A 17735-nucleotide genomic window follows, 5' to 3' on the forward strand; every position below is an offset into this window, starting at 1 on the left:
GATCCAGTTGAGGACATCAGCTCAGCGCCCGCAACCGGCTAGGCATGCGCTGTGCTGGTGGGTAACGCATTTCCGTGCCCCGGGATGGCTTTACCTGGCACCTGGGGGAATATTTCCTCTTGCCAGCTGTGCCTGCCATTAAAGCAAGCTTCGGAACAAGGCAGCTGGGTTAGACGGAGTGAATCATCTTTGTTAAGCCAGGCTACCCGCGCTCCATCCCGCCTCGGTCCTATCGATCAAGGGAGCTTGCTCACTTTGGGAACGAGTGTGTTTCTCCCCGCAGCTCATTCTACCAACTCTGAGAGGCAGCAGAGAGGAGATGCCAGCAAACAAACCTCTTCATTACGGGACTTCGACCTCCTAACTTTGTAACAAGCGGAAGAGGAGCTCGTGACCATCAGCAGGCAAATGACTGAGCACCGGGGGAGGGGGGGCCCCCAAGCATAGCAAGCAACCGTGCTGCATTGCAGACAGACTTGACCCCCCCCTTCCCCCCCCGTGGAGTTTTATTTTAAACCTCCACCCACATCTCATTCCCAATCAAATGCCGATGACCCAGAAGCTGACGCAGGTGGAAGAACTAGCTCGCTGCAGCATGGGGTTAGGGTGTTTTATTCTTTGCTTTGGTCTATACAAAAAACTTACAGAAATAATAAAATCCTCAGTTCCTGAACCACATTCCAAGAAGATCCATCCCTTTCCAATGGAAGCAGTAAGCCATCAGATATAGAGCCGCTTTTAAAAATGCATTAAGAGAAGGGAAGGAGGGAGGGAAACACGCCACTCACCAGAAAGGAGACAGTCAGGTTAAATTGTGCAATAGTAGAATGATACAAGGACACAGTTCTTAATGGTTAGAGTCACTCCTCTATTGTAAGGACAGTTACACTGAAATTCTGCTCACTCACATCTGAGCGGAAGGAATAAAGCCGTTGACACATCCCTTAGGGCCAAAACAAAGGTCTTGGGAAACCGTGGCACACTTGTTTTCTGCAAACTCAGCAGATTTGCTATTTTTAATTTAAACTTTGTAGAAAGCAAAAGGCTCGTTTTAAAATGTTAGATGATTATTTTTGTTAAACACTAAACATAGAACAGGGAGTGGGAAGTTAAAAAGCATGAACTTAAAATCCGACGGCAAAAGCCATTTGCACCATATTAAAAAAAGGAAATAGATATTCATAGAAAAGACTATTACTGTTACACCAATGGGAGTTTGATAATGACGCAGGAATCGCGTTTTAAAGCTTCAGAAACAGTATCTTGGCTTGGCTAGAGGCTGGCAGTCGGGTGTTTGAAGCAATCTCAGGAGGAAAGGGCCTCAGACCCACAGCAAAAAAGAAAAAAAAAAATCTAAAAAATAAAGCCTCTTGTGGGAATGGAAAGTTTGTCGTCTCAGGCACTTCTGTCTCCCAAGTCCCTCTGGCAAGCACTCAGCTCTGGGGCCACCCTCGTCTGGCTGGAGAACACACCTGCAGCAGGCCAGGAGGAAGGACCGCGTCAGACGGCGGATGGGGTTTCTCAGAGCCAACAGTGGGGACGTCTTGCAGACCAGGCCCATCAGAGGGTGGGATAATTTCAAGGCCCAGGGAAACCCAAGGCGTGTGGGTTCTGTAGGACTAGACGGGCAAAGGCGGCAGGCATGCCATAGGGGCAAACCTGTGCTGCCTGGATTAGCCCTGACCACGCACCACCCCTAGTTACTCCTATGCCCTGCCCTGTCGAATGGCAGAGCAGGCAGCTGTACAATGCTCCCCACGTCTGTTCCTTTGTAACAATGCACAAGGGGAAACTAAACCCAGCTGGCCACAGCCTGACTCATGGGGAAGGTGCTGGGGGCACTGGGCTCCCTCCCCTGGGGGAGGAGTGAGCCGACGGCCCAGTTACTGGTGCACGGCTCTTGGTCAACGTCCTCCGTACCGAGCAGTGCCATGGAGCTAGCACTAGGGAGCACAGGGGGGCGGCGGGGCCATTACACTAGAGCCCCTGAGTAAGGGAAGAAGTGCTGGTCTGCACTTGTGATGGCCATGGTCCCTTCACCCCGACCCCCGTGTGTGGGCTGCAGCTCGCTCAAGCTCAACTGCGGGACCGTGGGATCCCGTAGGTCTCACCGGCGACTCTGCCAGGCGTTTTCTTCACTGCCTGGGGTCCCCTGACCACCGAGCCCCGCCTAGTTCTTGGGTTCTGGCCTGGGGCCCTGGGCCCCGAGTCCCTGTCACACAGCCAGGGAAATGCAGCTACCTGACGCCCAGCAGGCCAGAGGGGCCTTTTGCCCCTCGGGCAAGGAAACACGGACAGAGCAGATGTGCTCACGGAAGGCCTGGCCAGGCCGAAGCTGGGTGCTAGACGCCAGGACACCCAGCCACAGCTCAGCACTGCCTTCCTCCTCAGCCCTCTGCCAGGAGGACAGGTCCGTCCCCAGGCAGTCCCCCCCCGCCCCCCAGCCAAGTCCCCGGCGTCCCTACCTCGCGCAGCACCCAAGGGGCGGGTTAGGCGAGCATGCGTTCGGTGTAGGGCGCTCGGACGCCATCGCTATAGGTGTCCATGGGGTAATCGCCGTCCATATCCATGTCCATGGGGTCCAGGGCAACCTCCCCCGGATACATGGCACGATACCCGACCTCCAAATCTAGCCAACGAGAAAGCAGCCGTTAGCCGCCACACCAGCCACTAGCCAGCGACGGGTCGCACCCACTCCGACTCCGTGCACCCCCGCCAGCATTACAACCTGCTCCACGGGACAGCGCCCAGCTGCAGCAGAGCAGGGATCCACCTAGCCCAGTGCCCGGCAATGACCAGCAACGAATATCGCGGGGGACCCCAAAATGGCCAGATGTGGAAAAAGCTGCCCCAGGGAAGGTTTCTTCCTGGGCCCGTCGGAGGCTGGCTCACGCCCGGACGCAGGAGGAATAAAAGCCCTTGCCTCGGCCGGGATGACAGCCCCACACGTCCCAGGCAGCGGTGTGTTCCCCCGCAGGCCTGGCGGCTGCCCATACTGGAACCGTGAGCAGGGCGGCTCTGCAAACTGGAGTGAGACTGGGCTCCCAGGAGAGGGCAGAGATTCAGGTCCACATGCGGCATTCCAATTCTTCCTCCCCTCCCTGGCCAGCCAGAGGTGCACAGAGCCCTCGCAGCAATGCCACAAGCCCAAGAGATGCCACGCGGAGGATCGGAAGCAGATGACTACAGCTGCCTGCCCTGGCGGGCACCGGCAAAACACCAGCCCTGCTGAACTCAGCCACTTCAGCGCGTGCCCAGCACTTACCGTCAGGGTAGGGTTCGTTGATCGGGATCATGCTCTGCGCCTGGGGGAAGGAAGGAAGGAAGGAAGAACACAGGTACAGGAGGGCTCTTTGGGGTTAGCCTGGAACATGCACGTGCTAAGAACTAGTTCTTCTCTGCAGCAATGGCTGGCTGGCTGTGTGTGTGGTGTGTGTGTGTGTGTGTGTGTGTGTGTGTGTGTGGGGGGGGGGGGGGAAAGGAGAGGGTAACAGGACCCTAGGCTGCTGGAGCTGCCAAGACTGCAGCTTCCCTCTCAGGTCTGGCCGGCTCTGTGGCCCAGAGCAGGGACTCTGGAACGAAGGTTCCCGGAGCCTCTTGGGTCACGTCACTGCTGAGCCGTTCTACTGGAAGAACCACTCTCCTGCAGGGCCTTGCGGGATTAGATGTTCCGGCCCCGCTTCCCCCAAGACAGGGGTTAATCCCCCTTTTCTGAGCCCCTGCCGCCTGGGAACAGGCGCTATCTGCCCTGCCCCCTCCTTGCCTGCTGCGGAGGGTCTCGCACTCAAGGCTAAGTGCAAGATGTGGCCCACGTGCCACTTCTGAGGTATTTCACCAACGAGCCTCTGTAGGGGAGGGAACGTCCCCTTGGGCCCTCTAAGCCGCGCGTCTCCCAGATGCCCTGGGTACAAACCCCGCTCGGGGTCAGGGTGGGGGGAGAGCAATTTCATGGAAGACGTTAGCCCCTAAATAGCAGAGCTCAGCTCCGGGGGAGGGCACCAGGAGCCGACCCCAAATGACTCTAGAAGGAAAAGCATGCCATCTTGGAGACCCGGGGGGCCCCTGAGAAGAGCCCCGGAAAGGGGGGGGGGGGGGGGCCCAGACCTAGCAGGTACTTACAGCTTCCCAGGCGGCGGGGTCGTGTTTGAAGAGCGAGTTGGTGAGCTCCACGGAGACGCGTTTCCGGTAGTCGGGGTTCTTGTCCTCGGAGATGCGGAAGAGCACGGCTGCCGCGTAGGTGGCTGGAGGACAGCGGGGAGCATTGGAAGAGGAAACGGTGCGGGCGGCCGAACCATTCCCACCTCAGCTGGCGGCTCCGCACCCAGTTACGGTTCACTCTGCCGCAGGACCGGCTGAGCGGCGCTGCCCGCACGCTCCCGGCAGCCTCAGAGCTGCGGCATGGCTTCCCGTCGCAGGGCCGGGCGCGGTCCCCTCCTGCTCAGGGCTCCCCCTGCCCCGCACACAGGGTGAGGGGACGTCGGGGCTCACAGAGCACTTCATTAAGAGGGTTTCCTGGCCTAGCAGCACTGGCGGGGCAGAGGGGCCGCGCACGGGTGCTGAGTGCAGGAGCTGCTTGTACCCTGCCCGCTGGCTAGGGCTGGCCTGGCGGTGGCACGCCGGCTCCAGGGGACGGCACACTACAGCACCCGCTCTCCAGACTGGCTGCGGGCCCCAAGGTGGGGCTGGGGAAGCCGAAGGAGAACGGGACAGAAGCAAGTTCCCCTGAGGTTCCCGCTCACCTGTGCCTTCGTTCCTGGAATGCAGCAGCTCCATCAGAGGAGCAGAGGCGCCCTCAGCATCAATGGTGTCCGCTGCTTCCTTATCCTGGGCCAGCTCGCACAGCACGCCCGCTGCCACGCGCTGGATGTTCTCCACCGGGGAATAGAGGAGCTGGCGGGGGAGCAAAGGCAGCGTGAGCTGCAGCGGCCCCTCCACCCCCACCTCGCTCGGCCTGCAGAGGCACCGTTAGCTCAGCGACAGCAGAGCCTTTAACCAGCAGCTTCTCTGGCTCCCTTCGCACTCTCGTGTCCCCTCCCCAGCAGCCCAAGAGCCGGCTGGCAGCTCCTGCCTGTGCCAGGCGGACGCACAGGGACTCAGACCCACACCCCAGCTCCCCTTCGCCTTGTGCTGCAACCCAAGCCCCCACCTGCACAAAGAGAGGGATCGTGTTGAGTCGGAAGATCTCCATGCGGTTCATCGGGTCCCGGGCCAGGATGTGCAGGGCTCCCGTGCATCCCTCCACTATCTCCTCCATCTTGACTCCATCCTGCAAAGGGAGCCGTGATCAGCATCAAGGGGCGACAGGTGTGGAACACTGGGGGGGGAGGGGTACAGTTCCCCTCCTCCCCCACGTGGCTACAGGGGTTCGTCACAGCAGATTGAAGTGGTGGCTTCCTCCAAGGATGACCAAGTGGGCGCTGCTCAGAGAGCGGCTCTGCCATGGGATGGAGGGGGGGCCTGGCCTTGGCACGCCCACTGCACCGCGGGGAGAGACTCTGCCCACGTCTGCCTGCAAGTTAACGGCGCCACCGGCCATTCGGGAGCGCAAACGGCTGCGGCTCAGTCACTAGCAAGAAAGGAGCAGCTGCTGCAGCTCCACACACGCGGGGCTGCGGCCCAGTGAAAGCAGCCTTACCCGCAGCCCAGCACTCGGAGCTGCCAGTCAATGCCCAGCGGGTGTCCTGCTGCACGTGCCAGCCCCGGCCTGGGCCCCAGCAGGCGCGCCCCAAACCCACCCACTGGCTCCTTCCACACTCGTACTCACTGTGTACGGCTGCTGCGTGCCGGCGGCCACGTGGCGCTGGGCGTCTTGGTGAGCCTTCACCAGCAGCTGGACCAGGCGAGGGATCACGGCTGCCTCCTGCAGCGGGGCATGATTGGCCGGGCACAGGGCCAGGTTGCGGATCAGACCTATGGTGGCCTGGAAGAAGGAAGGAAGAGGCCATCCGGCTGGTTGAGGGGGCAGCTGCAGGCGCTCAGCACCTGGCCACTCAAGAGGGGAACGGGACGTGCCAGGAGCAGAACGGTTTGCGTGTCACCTCCCGTGCCCCCAACAGGAGTCCAGCTGCAAAGCCAGCGTTGTGCGGGCGCCGTACGCCCTTGGCAGGGGGTTCAGAACCCGCCGTCCCAGAACCGAGCGCCTACGGCCTACGTCAGAGCAGAGGAGCCACCTTCCTCCGCCCCCGCAGCTCACACAGCAGGTGGCGGCTTTTAAGCCTCTCGTCAGCCTGCTGCACATCCATAAGGGATCCACCTACTCCCCTGCTGCTAGGAGCCGACGGACAAATATTGATTCAAGCAGCGCGCAGCAGGAGCTGTGTCCTCTGACGTCCTCTCCCTGCCTGCGTTTTGTGCTTCAGAGCCCCACGCCCTGCAAACAATGCTTAACCGGCCTCTGAACCCAGCGCCCTCTCCGCCCCAGGAGCTCAGCAGGGGACATCCGTGCGGCTTGACGTGCAGGACAGCCCGGCTGATCCCACGGACACCCCGACAGCGCCTCCTGCAGTTTTACCTTCACCAGCGGCCACTGGTTGGGCTGGTTGAGGAGCTTGACGATAGCCGGGATGCCGTAGTTGAGCCGCACCGAGTTCTGGGCCATCTCTGCCTCCGGGTGCCGGCTGGTGAGGTGCCGGAGGGCGCAGACAGCCGGCTCAGTGATGTCCTCCTTGTCGCCTGCCCTCAGGATGGTGTGGATCAGGGCTTCCACCCCGTTGGACTGTGTGACCAGGGTCTTGTTTTTGCTGTTGTTGCAGGTCAGGTTGGAGAGGGTCCCGGTGGCGCAGGTGAGAACGTTCACATCGTCTGAGCTCAGCTGGTTGACCAGGATCTTGAGGACCCCATCTAGACCCTCCTACAGAACAGTGAGGAGGGGACAGCAGAAGCAAAACGTCACACCTGTCCTGCCCCCACAAGCATCAACCACAGCACGGACAAGACAATGGACAAGGCCCGGCCTAAGCACAAGACTTATGAGGAGAGGCTGAGGGAACTAGGTTTGTTTAGGCTGCAGAAGAGAAGAATGAGGGGGGATTTGATAGCAGCCTTTAACTACCTGAAAGGGGGTTCCAGGGAGGATGGAGCTAGGCTGTTCTCAGTGGTGGCAGATGACAGAACAAGGAGCAATGGTCTCAAGTTGCAGTGGTGGAGGTCTAGGCTGGACATTAGGAAAAACTTTTTCCCTAGGAGGGTGGTGAAGCACTGGAATGGGTTACCTAGGGAGGTGGTGGAGTCTCCATCTTTAGAGGTTTTTAAGATGCGACTTGACAAAGCCCTGGCTGGGATTATTTAGCTGAGGTTAGTCCTGCTTTGAGCAGGGGGTTGGACTAGAGACCTCCTGAGGTCCCTTCCAATTCTAATCTTCTATGATTCTATGATTCCTCCTTGAGCTCAGCTCTGTAGCAGACACGAGCCACATAGTAAATAGCCCCAGGTGTTTTCCCAACACCTCCAAAAACACAACCCCCTCCACCTAAGGGGCCGCTTCCGTCCGCAGGGTTTCAGCTCCCACAGGGTGCTGAGAGAGCCACCTCTGCAGGAGGCCACGTGTCACCGGATTCACCCAACACCATTGCTGCTCTCATGCCAACTCCCAGTGGTGCAGGGAGGGAAGGGCCCTGGCCCCTGCACGCCTGGAGGCTTGGCAGTCGCCAGCCCAGTGCTTCGGAGACACCCATCTCTACGCGTCACGAGGATGCTTCGCTAGCCCGACGCCAGGCGAACCGGTTTTAGGGAGATGACAGCTCTGTCATTAGGGCACCAAGCCAGAGTTCTCCACACCAGAGCAGGAGGGTTTGTAATGCTAAAGCCAGGTGAAAATGAAGAGGACGTTAGCAAGCGTTGCTAGTGCCAACGGGCAGCCAGTTCACCTGCTGGCAGAGCTCGCTTACAGAGCTCAGCCCTGCTCGTCACGGGCAGCACGGGACAGATTCATAGGAGACAAACACATGGGGGTCACTGCAAAGGGCTCTGCGAGCTCCAGCCCCCCCCCAGCGAGCTACGGGCACATTACGGTTGCAGGGCAAAGGGATTCAGGACGTCCGTTGTGCACACCCCACGGTGGGACACCCAGAGAAAGAGTCTCAAAGAACGGCAGAACTGCTTTGGTAAGGACAACGCCGAGCATTGTGCAGATGAAAGGCAGCTTGCGAGAGACTCGCATTCACACCAGCCCAGCCCACTCAGCCCCACGCGTGTGGCAGGGAGATTAGACTGGTACCTGCGACCCTCTCTGCTACCTCAAACCCTGCTTGGAGCATGCAGTAGGAAGCAGCAGTGTTTTTATCTTTTCACATCGCATGGAGATCTGCCCCTCCAACTCCTCAGAGAGTCAGGATTACAATGTACCACTCAGACACTGTCCTTTCCCTGGGAACCAGGCCCCAAGACTGCTGGTTGGGTCCAGGGCTTGGCAGACTCCAGCACGACGGAGAACGTGTACAATGCAACAACCCTTCCCCATGTCAAAGGCCAACTATTGCTCCCATGTCTCAATGCAGTAAGTCGTGCTCACTGCAACGTTTCTTCGAACAAGAGTCCCAGGCCTCTCGGCTCATATAACCGCAGCTATTTCTCTGCACTGTTTGGACAGCACAACTGACAGATGCTCCAGACCATGTGTAGCTTTACTTAGGAGTTTAGGATCTTCGCCAGGTTCCCCCTGCCAGAAACATGCAAGTGATACAATCCCCAGCTGTTCAGAGCAGTGTGGCAGGCCAGCCTGGGCACTTTGTATGATCACGGGGGTCACTGGAATGGCAGGATGGAGGGATTTAAGAGTAGCCAGAAGGACAGTGGGGATGAATGTGGAGGTGGGGGGGTGTCTTGGGCCTGGGCAGACGGAGGACACGAAGGAGTTAAGTCAGAAGACAAAGCTGCATTCCCCTGCTTTGCTATTCGGCACAGTCTGACCATCAAGTGTTTCATTTGTTAATCTCACTGGAGACTGAGTTACATGCCTTCCAAAACGATCCCAAATACTTTCCACACTGCCTCAGATCCTATCCCTGTGCAGGGTCAGCCCAAGCCCCATGTGGGGAACAAATCAGGAAGCAGGGAAAAGGCGGGGGTGAAAGAGGAGCGACATCTTTGTTTAAAGCGAAAGCCCTGGTGTCAGCGCACAGCTCGGCAAACCCTCAGGAGCCTCTGACATCACAGCTCCCTTCCTGGTCTGGATTCAATCCTGCCCTCCCCGGTCACGCTTCCACTCTCCTTCCATGGAGACCATCGCATCAGCCCCATGGACAATGGCTTCCTTGCGGGGAAGGCTGGGGGTGTCAATCGTCTGCCATAAGCAAACCCCAGCACTGGTCCTGTGCGGGAGGAGCACCAGAAACACCTTTCCACGGGTGCTGGCACAGAACAGCTTATACCTTCGCCCTGGCTCCTAACCCCACCCTGGTGGGTGCAGCGCATGTGCTGGCAGTTCACCGAAGCATGTCCTCACAGGCTTGCAGTAAGGGAAAGGGATTGCCATGACAAACGGTGCCTTCTCCCCACCGGGTACTGGAGAGCGAGCACAAGTCAAACGTGTATGGGGAGCACAAACCAGACTGGCATCCCCATGTTACCTGGCATGCGAGCCACTGGGAGACCCTGCGCAACAGGAAGTCAGCAACTGACAGAGTAAACTGGCCTAGGGAAGAGGCAAGAGATGTGATCCCTTGATTTTAGGAAGGCTTTTGACACCGTCCTACATAGCATCCCCATAAGCAAGCGAGGCAAATGGGGTCGAGATGAAATTCCCCTAGAGGTGGGTGCACAGCTGGTTGAAAAGGCAGTACTGAGCAAGTAGCTACTGATGGTTCACTGGCAAAGTAGGAGGGCGTAGTGGGGTTGGTCCTGCTTTGAGCAGGGGATGGGACTAGGTATCTCCTGAGGCCCCTTCCAACCCTCAGCTTCTAGGATTCTATGATCTAGTGGGGTCCTGCAGGGGTTAGTCCTGGGTCTGGTACTATTCAATATGTTCATTAATGACTTGGATAATGAAGCAGAAAGTGTGTTTATAGGCTCTGCAGGTAACGCCAAGCTGGGAGAGGCTGCAAGCACTTTGGAGGACAGGATTAGAATTCAAAATGACCGTGACCAATTGAGAATTGATCTGAAATCCATAGGACGAAATTCAATAAAGACAAGTGCAAAGTACTTCACTGGGGGCGGGGAGGAGAAATCAAATGCACAACTACAAAATGGGGACTAACCGCTAAGTGGTAGCGCTGCTGAAAGGGGTCTGAGGGTTCTAGCGGATCACAAACTGAATCTGAGTCAATGCGATGCAGCTGCAAAAAAGGCGAATATCCTTCTGGGCTGTGGTAAGGGGAGCGTCGTATGGAAAACACAGGAGGGAATTGTCTCACTTGACTCGGCTCTGGTGAGGCCGCAGCTCCAGTCCTGTGTCCAGTTCTGGGCGTCCCATTTTAGGGAAGATGTGGACAAACTGGAGCGAGCCCAGTGGACAGCAACAAACGCGATCCAAGGTTTAGGAACCCTGATCTCTGAGGAAAGGTTAAAAACTGGGCATGTTTAGTCTTGAGAAAAGACGACTGAGGGGGACCCGATAACAGTCTGCAAGTGTGTGACAGGCTGTTCTAAAGGGGATGGGGATGAGTTGTTCGAGGGTCACCGAAGGTAGGACAGGTAATGGGCTCAATTGGCACCACAGGAGATTTAGGTTAGATACTAGGGAAAAAACCTCCGGGCAGTTGCTCTGCGATGGGCTTCTGAGGGACGTGGTGGAATCCCCACCACTGGAGGTTTTTAAAGCAGGTCGGACAAACCCCTGTCAAGGATGGTCTAGGTTAACTTGGTCCCACCTCAGTGCAGGGGGCTCAAGGTCTCTTTCAGCCCCACATTTCTACCATGACTGTCACTTCCTGCTGGCCCCATGGCAATCATGCTACTGCAGCCAATCTGTGACGGGAGCTGCCCCTGGGATTCAAAGCTGGGTAAGAACATCCCCTCTGGATTGGGCGTGTTGGGCTCACTGCAGAACAGGCCAAGACCAGGTATCGCCACAGAGCACCACACAGGTGATTCATATTCTACAGTCAACACAGCCTGTTTGAGATTTCTGTAACGGCTGGAGTCTGGAGCACTCACCTGCTTGGTGGCCACATCAGAGAGGTTTCTCAAGGTCCACAGGCAGTTCTGTACCAGCCGGGGGCTGGAACTGGTCAGATGCTTCCCCAGAGCCTGCATCCCACCTGCCCGAGGAAACAAAAAGCCCAGCCCAGCTCTGATTAGCCCAAACATCCCAGGCCTCCTAACACACTGTCCCAGAGAGCTTTCCATGCTCCCGCCTGTCTGAGAGGGGCTACATGCGAGTTTGGGATCTTCAGACAGCGCTCTGCAACGTAAGTCACGAGGCCACCATCTCTCCCTGTACTGCAGACAGACAATCACAGCTGGCCAGCAGGGCCGTGAACAACTCTGCCCCCTCACCCTCCCCAAGCAACACGTGTCTGCACAAGCTTCAGCAAGAAACCTGCCTCTGTGCTCAGAAAGTTTCCACTGGCCTGTATGAGAAGCCAAAGAGTCTGAGCCCCCAGCTCACAGCAAGGCTGGGCAGCAGCCCTGGTACAGGGCACTAATCAGAGATTAACCCTGGCTGCTTACATAAGGGGCCCTTCCCCCCAGTAGAGGAGCCAACAGGCCCACCTCCCATCAGAGGCGGCTACGTGCCCAGAGGAACCATTCCCTACCATCCCCAGGAAATCTGCCCAGCACTCCTCCTCCAGGCAAGCTCCCTGGAAGGGCAGTGGGAGCAGAGACCCGGCCAGCACGGACAGGGAAGTGACAAGCCAGACGGTCACTCCACGGCATCCGAATGAGTGACAAGAACGGGCAGCCTCCGGGCACAGCAGAGGGGACGGGAACACAGAGTTCGAGACAGCCGCACGGAAACCTAGCGGGACCGACTCCGCCACGAGGGCGTGGGCGGTCACATGGAGTGCGGACGCTGGCCGTGGGAGAACAGGCAGCTGCGAAGGGCAGGTGCTGTTTGGGGAGAGCTGGGGGAGGTGCTTTTTAATCTCTCTGCAATGCACGGGATGAGAGAGCTGTAACCTTAATAAGGGGAAGTGTCAGGACGCTACAATTAAGACTGTCATCTCGAAGTGTCTCTGACGAAGGCCCCATTAGGAGTAACAAGCAGCACAGCTGGAAGCAGAGTGAAGTGTCAAGTGGAAATTGACTCCATTTCACATCTTCCTTCGCTGTCAGCCCTTCAAGGACGAGGCACTGGCTCATTTCCATTCCGGAGGAGCTCAGGGACTTCTCAATTGAGCCATAACTGACACCAAAGCAGGACCCAGGTGCTGCTGGCTCCTGTTGGCTCAAAGGCAGAGACGGGCCCAGCTCTGCCCCAGTTAGTCCAAGTGTCTTGGGAGAGAGCATGCATCCAGTGGTGCCGGGAAAGGGCCATACCCCAGTTTGCTCCAGTGCTGAGTCTAAACCAGACTCGCCCCCCATCCCCTCGCAGGGCTCCCTCACTCACCGGCCTCCACGATGGCAGGCTTGTTGCTGGGACACACGGACAGGACCTTGAGCACCCGGCTGGTGGTCCAGAGCAGTTTCTCGTAGGTGTAGCTGCGCATGATCTGCACCAGGGCTTGGGGTCCCCCATTGGCCAAAATAATCAGCTGGAAGAGAAAGCAGCGTTAGCGCGCCGGAGGATGGCCACACGGGGTCTGCACAGCCACGTCAGTGGCCACCCGAGAACGCGGATTAACCCCTAACATCTGTGCTGCGGGCACTACTGCCTTAGCAGGACTAGCCGCTCACTCAGGACCTGAGCCAACTGGATCCTAGCTCCAGGGGTTCAACGCCTCGGGAACGGGAGCCTCACAGCTGGTTTCCACATGGGAAGCACTAAGCACTTCAAAATCTGTCCTTCCCCTCCCCACCCCACAGAACAGGGTTACTGGCCTAGCAGATGGGGAAGCTGCAGCTGACAGACCTGGATTTTAGTAAGTCTTCTGACCACTGGGGTCCCATAAGCAGACTAGGGAGCTACGGTCCAGATGAAGTGATTATAAAGTGTCCAGCTGCTTGAGAGAGCAGCTCTCGATGGTTTGCTGCTGAAGGGGGAGGATGCACCTGGCGGTCACCCAGCGTCCGGTGCTATTCAATATTTTCACGGTGACCTGGATAACTGCGTGGACAGTGTGCTTATAACCCGTGCACAGGACACCAAGCCGGGAGGGTGGCAGCACTCTGGAGGAGGGGATAATATTTCAAAACCACCCTGACAAATTGGGGAACTGGGCTGAAACCAGCTAGAGGAAATTCCACACACACAAGTGCAAAGTACTTCACTCAGGAAGCGAAAACAAATCAAAGCACAACTACCCAACGGGACTAACTGGCTACCACTGGCAGCAACGGTCTAGGTGTACCTGGTCCTGCCACACTGCAGGGGGCTCGACTGGACTTCCAGCGGTCCCTTCCAGCCCCACATGCTACGATAACCAGGGCACCACGACAGTCTGCAGGCCCGTTGTGCAACTTCAATCCGACTCTCGCTTTCAGGATTAGTGGCCCAGGACAGGCAGACAGCCACTGCCCTTTGCGTATAGCAAATTCAGTGCAACTTTCCCACCCAAACGCCCGGAGCCTCCCACAGAACAGCAGGAGGCCTGAAGAGGATTGAGACTTGGGCCCCTCTACGCTTAGTCAGGTCAGCATAGCTACCATGCTCGGGGCTATGAAAAATTCACACCCCCGAGAGCCGTAGGTAAGCAGACCTAGCCCCAGCCCCATGCCCCGCTCCTGGGGTAGACATGGCGAGGTCCATGGAGGAACTCCTCCGGCAGCCTAGCGGCCACTGCTCAGGGAATAGATTAACTGCAGCAACAGAAAGCCCCTTTCTGTCACCACAGGACGCATCTACGCTACAGTGCTCCAGTGGTACGGCTGCAGCTACGCCGGTGCCGTGCCCAGAGCGGAGACACGGCCCAACCAGCAGCCCAGAGGTTTTGCTACTATTCGGCGTAAGTGTAACTTCTCCAGTGGCCGTTTTCTCTGCACCAGCAGCAGGCAGCACCCGGTGGCACGGAGCGCCACGTTTCTGGGCAGCCACACCCATGTCAGGCGTGTTTCCACACGCGGCATGGGGAACAGACGGTCTTGCTTTAAGACCATCAATACACATCTAGGCTGGAACGATGGGACAGAGAACCCAGCGGGAGAGATGATCTCCCCATTCGGAGCAGGGCGGCCCGAGCTGCACGGACTAGTTACGACCACGCAATAGCTCACCTGCCTGCGCTTAACTAGCTTGGCATTTAGTGCTGCGGGACCCAGGATCCACGCTAACGAGCAGGACAAGAACGAAGCACGAAGCAAGGGCCATGCAGCTGCCACTCTTCTCACCCCAACGGCTTTCCTGGTTCTAGTTAACGGACAAGCTGACCACACAGGGCAGGCTGTCCAGCGACAGCACCCTCCGCTTCCCCCCCAAGTCTGGATCCTAGCAGCCCTGGGACAAATTCATTGCCTTCTTGGCAGCGCAAGACGCAGGGCTGGCCGAAGCACACCTTGCTCTCCTGGTTCCCGTAGGCCAGGAGCTGAAGGCAGTCAGTGGTGATGGCAAGGAACTTCGGGTTGTTCTTGTTCAGCAAGGGAACCATCTTCTGGAGGCCGTCGGCCAGGCGCACCGCCATCTTGGCACCCTCCTGGTACAGCAGCAGGTTGTGCAAGGTGGTGATTGCGTAGAACAAGACTGACTCGACTGGCGAGCTATGGACAAAAGCACGGAGGGGAATTAGGTCGAGGCAGGAGGTGGCGGAAGGCAGACACACGGGTGCCTTCAGGCTGTTACAAGGAGTATAGCCCCCGGGGCCTGCAGGCCGCCGAGCACTGCTGGCCACCGCACGCTGGGACGTGTAGCTCTGACACACTGCACCTCCATGTCAGAAAGGGAAGGGCTGCTGCAGAAAGCGCCATTTCGAGCCAGTTGGGTGTGGCCCCCTGGCATGCAGCCACCGAAGCGCAGCACCACCCCAGGACCAGCGTGAGACAGAAGCGAGCATTGTATTGTCCCTAGGAGCAAACAACTCCGCTCCTGACTGGCCCAGCAGGGAGAGACTGGAAGTGCTTCACTAGCACAGCGTAACCCTGGCTGGTTAACGCTACGCCGGGTGGCCTGAAACCGACACCTGTGGCGTCCCCGCTACGGCCTGGGTGGCCGGGTGGAGGGAGACCCCAGGTCTGGCAAAGCACTACGGTCCGCACATGCCAGGAGACGCCACAGCCACCTCAGTAGGGGACAGTCCAGGCTGCAAGGGAGAAATCAAAGATTCCTCCTTTACTAGGGAAGGGGCCTCAGCGAAGCCTGGAGCCTATGGAGCAGCAGTCAGAGGGGCTCCAGACAAGGTGCGCTGCCATGCCGGCAGACTGGCCGCGTCAGAGCGTCAACATCTCTAACTGCCCTGATTCTGCTCCCTCCCACTCCCAGCCACCCCACACAGCAAGCCTCTGCCTTACTGAGCCGAGTAAGGGGCAGCCGAACTCTGTACACCGGCGCAGACGCCTGGGTACCTGAGCATCCGCACGAGAGCCGGGATGCCTCCGGATTTGAAGATGGACAGCAGCCCCTCGCGGTGGTGCGAGAGGTTGTGCAGGATGCTGGTGGTGCAGCGGGCAGTGTCCAAGTCGCTGGTGTTCTGCATGGCACGCACCACAGCTGCCACGATCTGCGGGGACTGCATGAGGGCGCGGCGCGATGCCTCCTTCTTGGACAGCTGGTTCACGATCATGGCAGCTTTGCTGACCACAACCTAGGGAGAGAGAAGGCAACAGATGAGAGAGGGGTCGGTACGAACCAGATGCATGGCCCGTCACACCTCTGCCTGAAAGATCTGCCCTAGGAATTATTTTGCGGCAGTTCTATGGCCTGCGCATGCAGGAGCTCACACTAGAGGATCACACAACGGTCCCTCCTGGCCTTGCAATCTATGAAGTGTTAGGGGGCAGGCTTCCCTGCCTTTCCATCCGGACAAAGCCAGGGTTATTGCCACGAGTGCTAAAATCACACGTGGTGTGAAAGTGGCCGGGGAGCAACGGTGAGTACAGGAAGTAAAGGGACCGCTGTCCTCCTGGTTCAGGTTCCCCGTGCTGCAGCAGGACTGCCGGGCCATGTGACCACAGTGCTCTGCAAAGGGGAAGGGTGGCCCGCCTTGATTGGATCTCCCCTGAGGTCCCAAGCTGGGACGGGAGACTGGCCACGCTGCAGGCGCTTCCCCCTACAGAGGGAAGCTTCCAGGCAAGCATGCAGCTAGGAGACTTGCTGTGGGAGTCCCACAGCAGGTCTCCAGGCCCTGGGCAAGCGCCTGCCCTGAGCAGAATTTGCGGCCTTACCGGGTCCTCATCATTCAGCAGCTTGGTGAGCTCCGGGATGGCCCGGGTGGCCAGCTCCGCATCATCCTGGTAGTTGATCAGGTGCACAATGGCTGATTTCAGCATCTGCGAGGGCTCGGCCAGCCGCTGCACGTTGGTCTGCTGGCCCTCAATGTGAGTGGTCATGAGCAGGGATCGGTCCTCCACAGTCTCCGGATACATGGCGGCCCGAACGCGCTGGGCCCGGGTCATGGCCAGCTGAGATTCCATGTCTGCTGCAGCAGGGAGGAGAGGGGGAGGGACTGTTAAACTCCCAGGCTCTGCAGAGTTCACTGCCAGGCCTCCAGATTTCAATTAACTGAAGAGGAGTTTAACGAAGCAACACCCCTGATGTCAGCAGTCCCAGCACACTCCACAAGGCACTGGGGCTTCACATTGTAAACAGAGACAGCAGCACAGAGATAAGGGAACACTTAATTAGGCAGCATAATTAGGGAATTGTCACACAAGGCCTGTTAATTAAAACAATTAAGGGCATTTGCAAGTTGGGACCAGCTGGCTCAGGGGATTGGAATGGGATCTGGAGGCACCTTGGGGCTTGCTGGGACAGCTCTCACCATTGATCGCTGTCAGTAACCTCTGGGAACAGCTGGTGGCTTTGGTCCAGCTCCTAGCACACAAGTATCCCCAACTCACATCACTGCCTCGTAGCTGCCTCAGAGACCAGGGGAGGGCCTGAGCTACTCCATTGCGAGGCCTGGGCTACACCTAAAAAACTTAAGGTCAACTTAAGTTCTTCGCTCAGGGCTGTAAAAAATTTTACGCCCTGTGCAACAGAGTTCGGTCAACAGAGCAGCTAGCTCAAGAGAAGGGTTCCTCCGCTGACCTGGCTACGGCCTCAGGCCGATGGAAAACCCTCTTCTGGAGATGCAGGAAGTATCTGTGCTAGAGTGACACAGTTGCAGTGGGGGGATACCTTACGCCTCCCTTCCTCTGCCAGGCTCCAGCACTGCACCTCTTCTGCAGGGAAGGGGATTTACCCTTTGGCCAGTAATTAGATCCCTTTCCTCAGGGATAAATACAGGAGCAAAACACCAGAGCCAAGGCCAGCTTTGGCAGGTCCGAGTGAAGTGACTCACTCTCTGGTCACAGAGAACAGAGCCAGGGTCCTCTACTCCGCAGGACAGAAGCCGTCCCGCCCCTCCTCACCCCAGCACAGTTTGGGTGCTGCAGCTGCCAAGACAGCCCTCGTTGTAGCGATCACAGGCTCCGCTGACTGTGCGGTGCTCGGTGTTTGGGGTGCAGCGAGAAAGGGGAGGAGGAGAATGTCTTTCTGGTTTTCTTTCCCAGCCAGACATGCCCGAGTTGCACCATCACCAGCTACTTTGTGCATGCGACAAGCT

The 17735-nt window shown here is 58.0% G+C and overlaps 1 protein-coding gene across 7 annotated transcripts in view; it reads right to left on the reverse strand.

Annotated features, from left to right (window-relative positions):
• Positions 1-596: 596 nt before the first annotated feature.
• JUP (junction plakoglobin) overlaps positions 597-17735 on the reverse strand; it is a 59528-nt gene continuing 42389 nt past the window's right edge. For 5 of the 7 annotated variants that reach the window (XM_067541304.1, XM_067541300.1, XM_067541299.1 and 2 more), the window contains 13 exons: positions 16354-16607; positions 15535-15773; positions 14532-14733; positions 12491-12635; positions 11095-11198; positions 6512-6850; positions 5765-5920; positions 5147-5266; positions 4740-4890; positions 4120-4241; positions 3266-3305; positions 2466-2629; positions 597-1472 (listed from right to left, as the gene is read on the reverse strand). In XM_067541304.1, the coding sequence (XP_067397405.1) occupies positions 2490-2629; positions 3266-3305; positions 4120-4241; positions 4740-4890; positions 5147-5266; positions 5765-5920; positions 6512-6850; positions 11095-11198; positions 12491-12635; positions 14532-14733; positions 15535-15773; positions 16354-16607 (2012 nt within the window). In that variant the 3' untranslated portion in view covers positions 597-1472; positions 2466-2489. The remainder of the gene's footprint in view (positions 1473-2465; positions 2630-3265; positions 3306-4119; positions 4242-4739; positions 4891-5146; positions 5267-5764; positions 5921-6511; positions 6851-11094; positions 11199-12490; positions 12636-14531; positions 14734-15534; positions 15774-16353; positions 16608-17735) is intronic. The other 2 variants (XM_067541306.1, XM_067541305.1) reach the window with 1 other exon arrangement.

This window comes from Emydura macquarii, unplaced genomic scaffold (genome assembly GCF_026122565.2).
Source record: "Emydura macquarii macquarii isolate MOO-44397 ecotype Brisbane River unplaced genomic scaffold, CSIRO-AGI_Emac_v2 contig_629, whole genome shotgun sequence".
NCBI classification, from domain to species: domain Eukaryota; kingdom Metazoa; phylum Chordata; order Testudines; family Chelidae; genus Emydura; species Emydura macquarii.